General features: G+C 55.7%; 1 protein-coding gene across 2 annotated transcripts in view; it reads right to left on the bottom strand.

Moving 5' to 3' along the window:
* Positions 1-35: 35 nt before the first annotated feature.
* Positions 36-9,379, bottom strand: part of RASSF5 (Ras association domain family member 5) — a 60,279-nt gene continuing 50,935 nt past the window's right edge. For both annotated transcript variants that reach the window (XM_058669106.1, XM_004578698.2), the window contains 4 exons: positions 4,331-4,447; positions 3,402-3,699; positions 2,726-2,841; positions 36-1,459 (listed from right to left, as the gene is read on the bottom strand). In XM_058669106.1, the coding sequence (XP_058525089.1) occupies positions 1,307-1,459; positions 2,726-2,841; positions 3,402-3,699; positions 4,331-4,447 (684 nt within the window). In that variant the 3' untranslated portion in view covers positions 36-1,306. The remainder of the gene's footprint in view (positions 1,460-2,725; positions 2,842-3,401; positions 3,700-4,330; positions 4,448-9,379) is intronic.

Here is a 9,379-nt window from a genome sequence, read left to right as displayed (position 1 = left end):
CACCAGAGTGTCTGCAGTGTGGGCGGCTGGGATGGTCTGAACCAACCCACGGAGCCAGAACCGATGTACAGAGCCGTGACTCCAATCCTCTCTTGTCATTCATCTGATGGCAGTGCTTCTTGGGAGTGACAGCTCAGAAACCTAGATGGGAAGGCGCTGAGGGACCCACCCATCCTAGTGAGCATGCCAGCAGTGGGTCTTGAAGCAAGCGCCCCTTTTGCTGTCTCCAAAACCAGAAAGGCACTGAGGTCGGTGGGGAGATCAGGCCTGCAGGTTCATAGAGCACATTGCTGGAAGCCAGCCCACGTGACACAGCACAGGCGACTGCATGTCAGCCAGGCTGCACAACTCCCTCTGATGTCAGCTGCAGATCTGCCTGGCACCTGCAGATCCCAGAGTTCCAAGGAAGGAGAGAGGCAGTGCTGGAGGCCCTGGAGGTAACCGAGACAGCCCGGGCCTTCTGTTAGCTGGGGAAGACAGCTTGCCCGTAGTCCCCTGCAACTCCTAGTCTTCCTCTTGCAGCCTGACTTCCCGCCATGGAGGAGACCGTAGTCGATCGCTGGTTTCCCATGGGTGGGAGCATACGACAGCTCTGGCAGTGTTTGAACTGATAACTGGAAATCACGCTTAGACAGAGATGTGATGGCCACACGCTCACAGATGCATGCCTTTGGGCTCCCATGTGCACAGTTTCTTGAGCATTGAGGTCCCACGGGGCCAGGGCAGGCTGCCACATCTTTGGAAATCTCTGAGCCAATCAGTTTTGGAGCTCCCAGCTCTCCCTGGTACCAGAGCGTGGGACCTTGCAGACCTTCCCTTGGGTGGGCAGGCTGGGGCATGCTCTTCCTTTCTGGGGTGCTTAATGCAAGGTGCCAAGGCACACGCTTTGTCTGCCTCATAAATAAAGGTGCTGTGGATGAGATGTAGGGCAGCTGAAGAGTCAAAACCAGAGAGAGAGAGAAAAAAACGAACACCTTTTCCTTTCCTTTGCCAGCTGGTGTGCCAGGTTCTGGTTTGATGACGAGAGAGGCAACTGTTGGGCTTGTGGAAGGCTTGCAGGTTGGGAGAGGATGGTATTGTTGGTTTCAGAGAAGTGACCCCTGGCAGAGCCTGTGGGGGCCACGGGCAGGGGTTTATCTCCATGCAGACATTCGTCCATGGGACAGGCCTCCTGCCACATCTGCCACTGCTGGCCAGGCACGCGTGTGTTTGCCGGAGGCATCCTGAGAACCAGTGTCCATTGCAAAATAATAATTAATACTAAAAATAAATCTGAGAGCACAGGCAGACGAGGCTGTAGGACCGGCTACCCAGGCTTGCCCTGGGATTTCCTTAAGGCCTCCTCCAGCTGCTGTCTAAACTTGTCATACTTCTTGTGCACCTGCTGGATTTTGTCCTGCTCTTCCTTTTCCAGGATCGTGAGGAAGTTCTGGAGCTCAGGGATGGAGAAGGCATCCCACTGTGAGGCAGGGAGAGACAGGAGAGACAGATTAGAGGCTGCTTCCTCCTACACCCGGTGTACGCCAGTGGTGCACACACACTTGGCTACCGGGCAACAGGACAACGAATGGAGTTTCACTGTTATATATATATATCTGTTATAGCAATAACACTGCAAGTCCTGGCATCTTGTGGCCAAGTGTTAGCTGTCCATGAACTGTGTTTGGATTTGGAGAGTCAACATTAAGTTTTCTCTGTAGCAGCTGAGAGCTTTGACAATGATGCTGAGAGCACCCCAGGTCTCCAGCATGCAGGTGGATGTGGGCTTGGGACACTTAGGCTTGAGCCTGACTCCATCTTGTCCCAGCTGCATGGTCTCAGGGCATCCTGCATCCCTCTTCATTTCCTCATTGTTCACGGACTTAGCACATGCACAAGGCTGGCAGAACACAGTCCTGGGAGACGGCTTGGGAGAGCCTGGGGAATTCAGGCCTGCCCAGAAGACCTGTCTTCAGCTAACCGCAGGGCACAGTCCTGCCATAGTCAGCAACTGAGTCCCCCCAAAGCTGGTGAGCAGTCAGGATCATGGAGGCTTACCTGGCCTAACCTCCACCTTGGAGGGAAGGTGGCCACAGCCCGAGAAGGAGAAGTGGAACCAGGGTCTGCAGCCCCAAGCTCGGGAGCCCCATGGGCCAGCTCTGGTCAGGCACTGAAACCACGTGTCTGCAGACTTGGATCACAGATCACACAGAGGCAGAGCTGCCTGCTGGGAGGAGGGAGCAGGGACCGAGCCCCACCTGCCTGGATGTCCCAGATCTCCATGGTGACTCCCAAGACTGCTTCAAGCTTGGGGCACAAACCCCAGGATCCTTTCCAGCTCACCCAGGGCTCAACCTCCCAAGCATCGACCTGACCTGATGCCATGAAACTGGATGTGGGTAGTTGTGCCTGTGGGATGAAGGGCAGGACTGAGGCACCACAAGAGAAAGACAGGCTCAGAGGTGAAGCTTGCTGGGCTCCAGGCTGTCCTGGGGCAAAACCTACACAGGGAGTTTTTCTACTTTGCCCGGCACAGGCCCTGACTTGCTGCACCCGGTGCTGACCATGCTGGCTTCAACCCCAAAGCTACAGCCCAGTGCTCACCCCAGCTCAACCCTCGCACTAGCCACTGGCCGGGTGCCATTGCCACGTGGCCCCACCAGGCCGGGTGGGGGGTGGAGGAGAGCAGCTCCCACACCCGCCCAGGGCCCAGTGGGCTGGGTCTGTGCAAGGGGCCCACACCTACCTCCACTTCCCCAGTTTCATTCTCCTTAAGCACAAAGCTGAGGACGTCGGTGTCAGGCCCAGCAAGCAGGCGCAGGTGGAGGGGGCAGTCAGCGATGGACAGCTTCTGGAACAGCACTGCAAACCAAGACAGGATGGGGGTGCATGGGGGGCAGGCACTGAGCTCAGTAGAGATAGCCCGGGGTGAGTGGGGTGTGGGCAGGACTGGGAAGGTGCAGTTGGGGCGCTTACATACAACTGGCAGCCGACACACAGCGTTGACCAGAATAACCAGCGTGAAGCCCTTTAATCTTGGGTGTCTACCCTGAGTGTAAGGCGGTTTCCCTTCCCATCATCTCCCAAAGGACTAGGAGTGGTGGGTGGTGCCCTCCCACCAGGATGACAGGAAATGGGCAGCCTGGGTGTGGCTTCCCTGAAGTCAAGCACATAGTTAGGGACCCTGGGGAGGAGGGTGGCAGGCTGGAGCCCCTGCCTAGCTCTCTGCTTTCATCACCCACCACCGCCCAGAGTCCATGAGTGGCTCCATCACAGGCCCTAAGGTCACATGAACCCCAGGGGAACAGGCGCTGTCACTCCCCCCACCCCCAGCCAGGGTCAGAAGGGACCTTAGTGGTTGGTGTGGACAGAGACCCTCCCTGGTGGACAGCCCTCCTTCCTTCCTTCCCTCCCTCCTGTACCTTGTCCATCCTTGTGGATCCGCTTAAATAGGGCAAACTTCTGGGGGTTGTCCACAACCATGAACTTCTTGAGCAGCCCCTGGATGACCTCACTGACCGTGGTGGTGCTGCTGATGTGCAGCTGCTTGATGGCATCGAGCGGGAGGTAGAAGGATGTCCGCTTGTCCGTGGTGGCAGCCAGGTTCACCTCCTTGATGGCGTCATAGATGGACTGCGGCCGAATCCCCGCGGGCACCGTCACTGGCCGCCGGAGCTTCAAGTGCACCTTGATGAAGCCTGTGTAGGTGCCATCTTCACTCTGCCAGCAAGGGAGGGGGAACGACACAGGGGATCAGTTCCGGCAGTGCTCTCCACCTGCCCCTATGGACCCCAGTCCTGGACTCTACATCAGCTCTCCCACACTCCTTTGGCCAGACTCTGCTGCTTTCCTCCTGTCCTGGGGGAACAGGACAGATGGAGATTCCTGTCCCCCCCATGGCTCAAGGGTGACCAGAGTAGACCTGGGGATTGCCACCCCTGCACCCCCAATCCCCCAGGGCTCGCTCTGACTGCTCCAAACCTCCCACCCAGCAGATCCGATGGCCTATTCTGAGGCCCTGTTCTGAGAGGCAGGGCCCTTGGAGACCCTGCCTGCCTGCTCCTCCTGTCTCCCTTCACCCCCTCCTCTCTACTACCCAACTTTCAGGTGTATTTGTCGCTTGGACCTGGGTGATTTTGCAGAGCCTTTACCGCAGGTCGCCAGCAGGGGGAAGTGTTAACCCTTCTCCCCATCCCACTGGGAACCAGGGCAGATCTCTTGGCCTGGGGCACTGCAGTCTGTGCTACTCCCGGAAGCTCATGGGAAGCTTTGGGGTGGGATCTGCCTCTTACCCCTAGATTCCCCTGTTCACGCCCCAAGCCTCCGGAGGGAGCTGCCCGTGGCAGCTTACCAGTTTCATGCCCAGGCAGTTCTTCTCCCGCGTGTTGTAGCTGTCAATCTTCTGCTTAATCTCCTGCAGTGTGGGCGGGTGCTGAGGCTCAGCCGCTGCTGGAGCTTTGCACACATTCTGGAAAAGGCCAGTAAGTATAGGTGAGTGCGTACACCTAGGTGACCACTGGGGCAAGAAGGGACAGCGAGGGGTCAAATGCCAACTGTGCCACTGGGGGATGGATGGGGGTGTGAGGGGAAGGGGTAACCTAACTTTCCTTAGCTTCAATCTTCTTACGTGTGAAATGGAAACAGTCCTAGCCCTCAGACTGGTGGCCAGACCCGTGCAAACGTGCCCAGGCACTGACTAGGAACCTGGAGGGCAGGGATATTAATGGGGCATACATGGACATGCCTGGGAACCTGGCCCACCAGCCACAGGGGCAGCGTGCTCACCTGCTGCCAGCCCCAGCTGACAGGAGTGAGAAAGATTCTCCCAGACCCAGAGAACAAAGGCACATGGACACCTGCCCAGCCCCCACATCACTGACCACACTGTCCACATGTGGCTGTGAAATTATCGTGGGACCCAGGGGGGGTCCCGGTTGTGCAATGGGCTGTGCTGATGGAGGGTTATGAAGGGGGAAGGGGTGCACCATGGATGGGACATGCCTCTCCATTAATGCTCAGAGACCAGACTCTACAGGAGTTATCACTCCACTTCACAGGAAGGATCCCAAGCCCAGCAGGTGGGGCAGCACATAATTCCTCTCAGGGTCCTAATGCCTTCCCTCCTGCAGGGAAAGGAACCACAGTAGAGGAGCCCAGCTGTGGTGATGGAATCACCAAGTGATGACCACTGGGGTCTGAGTGACCCCCTCCTTCAGCCGATTCTCTCCCCAAGGTCATCATCACCCATGCCCCATTTCATGCCATCTTGGTGCATCTGGGAATATGGGCTTATGCTGGTCAGAACTCACGTGGGATCTCCGGGTAAAGTGGGGTTCTCCCTTGCCAGTCCCCAGGGGGCCAGGGAGGGCTCTGTCTCTGCTTGGCCCCATCCCATGAGTGTCTGGGTTTGCTTGGGGTTCCGACAGCCGCTGTGACATCACCGCATCACTCAGCTGAATGCAGCGCTGCGCCAGCTGCCCTGGCTTCCTCCAGCAGGCTTGGGGACATGGAACACTGCATGTGTGACATCATTCTCTCCCATCAAGGTCTGATCCCACACAGTGATAAAATGTCAAGCTCCACAGTGGCCACAAGAAGCAGGTGTGGGCAGGTCTGTGAGTGGCTGCAGCCTCCCAGCCTCCTGACCCTCAGGGCAGGGGCCAGCCACCACCTGCCCTCCGTCCCTCACAGGCCATGTGCACCAGCTGCTGAGCTAGCCACTTTTACATCCTCCTTTTGCAAACTACCAGTGTCACCCCTACTACCCACATTACACCACGGAGGCCCAGCAAGGTCAAGCCATGCTGTGGGGCCACTGTCGGGCAGTGGCTATAGACGGATAAGGACCCCATCCTTCCCAGCCTACCCTGCAGGTGCCTGGGATGTCCTCTACAGTTGAACAAAGCCACCCACTCCTCCCAAAATAATCACTGGGTAGATGCATAGCTTTATAGCTGTTGGCTTGTGAGACGTTCAGACACATCTGATCACTGGGTAGGTTCCGGAGGCCACCCTGTCCCGAGAAGATGGCAACGAGGGACTTGTTGCCAGGATGCAAGCTCAGCCCTTCCTGGGTGTGCACTCGGGGCTTAGGAATGGTCCTTAAGTCAGTTTAAGAGCCCTCAGAGGGAAGCATGTGGGGCTAAGCCCCCAGCCTGTCTCAGTCACGGCTGGTCCATTCCTCCATGAACCCTGGGCATGGAGCCCTAGCTCCAGTCTCCAGCAGCTAAGCTCACCTCCGTGGGACCAGCCCTGCCTCCCCTGGAGCAGCTGCCAATCAGCAAGGTGGGTCCGTGCCCCTCCCTATCGGATGAGCCATCTTGTGCAGACTGGAGGCTGTCTCGTATTCAGTCCAGTAGAAGAGTTGGGTGACTAACTGCTGGAAACTAGACTCTGCCACTGCCTGAAGGTCTCCCCTCAACTAGGACAGAGTCCATTTCCTACACACTAAGCTAGAATCCCAGGCCTGGTCTTGCACAGCAAGAATCAGAGCAGCCTTAGCCCAAGGTCTCCCCTTCTTCCTGTTCCCCTTCTCTCCTGTTCCCACCAGACCTGGGGAAGTGATGCAAATGGCTGTGGGCATGGCCGCCTTCCGGGACTGACGCAACAGATGGCAGCTGCCCTCACTGTCCGAGCTCTGGCCCTTTGGGTGGGGAGAGCGAGCCCTCTGGCTGGGAACTGGGAGCCAGGGACCAGTGTGTGGCCAACAGGTGGATTTCACGCCTGCAGAATGCCAGCACTCAGATTTGGCATGGCTGATGCTTACACTGACTCTGACAGACAAGGTCTGACCTAGGGGCTAGATGAGTCACCCTGGAGTAGGCCAGCTGGTGGACTCGCAGCTGTGACCAATGGCTTTCTAAGCCTTTTCCCACCTGAGAGTGTGCAGAATCCAGGCCGGTGGCTCTTCTTAAAGTTTTCAAAGTCATATTTATTTATTTATTTATTTTCATGGCATTTGAAAGTCAGGGAGATGGAGATCTTCCATCTCTTGCTTGACTCCCCAAATGTTTGCAACAGCCAGGGCTGGGCCAGGTCAAAGCTAGGAGCCTAGGACTCAATCCAGGGCTCCCTGGACACTTGTTCCATTACCTGCTGCCTACCAGGGTGTGTGTTAACTGGAAGTTGGAGACAGAAGCAGAGCCTGGACTCCAACCCAGGCCCTGATATGGGATGCAAGAACCTTCTGCAGCAGCTTACCAGCCACACTGCACGCCTGCCCCTAGCCTAGTGGCTCATTCACTTGGCCACACAGCTGCCCTGGGCCTCATCCTCAGAGATGCCTGGGTTGTAGCCACTCCAATTCAGGTGACTCCAGACCCTGAGGTTCCCACCAGCTGCAGATCAGCACTTGGACACCAACAGATAGAAACTGCCCCAGAGGTTTGTGTCCAGGGTGAGAATAAGATCAACAACACAGTCGTCTTCAAAGGGTGAGGCAAAACCCCAATGTCTATTCACCTGTTGGGCTCCCAAGTCCTCAAAGTCAAGGCAAGACAGCATTTTGTCCCTTAGAGTGACCCTGGATAGGGACAAAATGGGGAGCTCTCCTGGGAGTTCACACAGACCTGGGCCTGTGGGGGTGACCCCTGGGGTGCTCACACATTTCAGAGCATCTGATATGTAATCCATCTACTCCCTGGGCACTGGTGGCAGATGGTCAGGCCGTTCCTCTTGCACTAGGCATGTCCAGGGCCCTGGGTGAAAAAGAGGTTTGTCTCCTGTCCTAAGCCACAGTAAAGGCTTTGCCTTCTCCTAGCTCTAGCGGTTACTGGGGTGACTGATGGACCTGGGGTGAGGGGTACAAGCAGACACACCCCCTCTAATATTCTCAGGCATCCATCAACATGCCTTCAGCAAGGTCGCCTGCTCCAAGCCCAATGCCTGCCTCCCAGCAGATTTTTGGATAACAGCAAAACATTGGCTCATCAGGGACAGGTGTAAGGACTTAGCTGTGGCCACAGACCAAGGACCTGATGCTCTGACAAGTTATCTCTGAGCAAGTCTTATGACTTCTGCTGTCCCCAGGTGTCCTGCAGAAGCAGCAGGGTCCTCAGGGTGAAGAGTGGCCAGGGACACTGCGTCCCACTCCCCATTCCACAGCTACTAATCACAGCCAGACTTTCTTCCTGATTCAGTTGTAGAAAGCTTGTTTGTTGCTGAAAATTCCCCCCTCTTTCCTTTTGAATTTTCCAGTTTCCTCTCTTTTTTGCCCACTGTTTTTTTGTTTTGTTTTGTTTTGTTTTACCATATCAGCTCTAAGTCCCACCATCTGTCAAGGCCTGCGTGACTGCTACAACCCTGAAGGTGAGGATGATGATAATGGTGGTGGTGATAGTGATGATGGTGATGGTGATAAGGAAGATGGTGTTGAGGAGTCCTGCTTACAGCTCGTTATGTGCCATAACTACTCAGAATGCGTTCACTCATTTCATCCTCAAAGCAAGTGTGAGGCAAATCACTATTAGCAGGCTCACTTTCCAGGCAAGGAACTGAGGCACAAGCCAGCTCAAGCTGAACTACCTCTGCAGCTAACACCACACAGTCTGAAGTTTACTTCTACTTACAGTAACCTCCAAGTAAGCCATCCATCTAGATTTTTTTCTTCAACCAGATTGAGGCTCGTGGGCGACCACTCCCTGCTTCTCCCCCTTCCGTGTGCACAGTAGCACTGAACGAGCAACAAATCACAAACACTTGCCCAGGAATCACCAATCATCCCCTCATGCCTTTGGTAAAGGGAAAAAGCAGTCTTAGTTTCTCCCGGAAATTGCAATGTGGTGACCCTTGGGTTTCAATCTAGACTGAGTTCTGAGCAAGAAGCACCTACATGGCATGACTTGGCCCCAGGAGACACCTGCAGGACCTCTATAGCATGTGACCTTGGGGAAGGTCAGATGACCTCCTTAAACCTCAGAACCTTCATCTGTGAATTGGGGATGATTTTTTTTTAACTTTATTGACTCACAGGGCTGACACAAAAGTAGAATGACATGAGGTCATGGGTACCAATGTGCCAAAGGCATGTGCTGCTGCCATCCTCCCCATCAGCCCTACCTGCCCAAGCCAAGCCATAGGGACTCCCGCTCCTTGTACACTTACTTGCCATCGGCCCCTGTACCCACAGAAGCCCTTGACTCCCTTCTCCACACTCTGCTACTGTGGCTGCGCAACTATGCCACGACAGTCGTGGCATGAGCACAGCTGTGTTCCAATAAAGCTTTATTTAGGGACTCTGGCCCCTGGACAGAGCTCGCCTCTGCACTGGAGTTTGTGTGCTTTCTCCTGCGGGGCACACACATCTCACCTCCCCTCGTTCTGTCTTCTCAGTATAGAGCCCCCATGGAATTTCTGCAGTCCTCAGCAACTTCCGCATCCTCTGCTCCAGCAGAGGCAGGCA

The sequence above is a fragment of the Ochotona princeps genome, chromosome 10, assembly GCF_030435755.1.
Source record: "Ochotona princeps isolate mOchPri1 chromosome 10, mOchPri1.hap1, whole genome shotgun sequence".
In the NCBI taxonomy this organism is placed as follows: domain Eukaryota; kingdom Metazoa; phylum Chordata; class Mammalia; order Lagomorpha; family Ochotonidae; genus Ochotona; species Ochotona princeps.
This window is presented reverse-complemented; position numbering and strand designations above follow the sequence as displayed.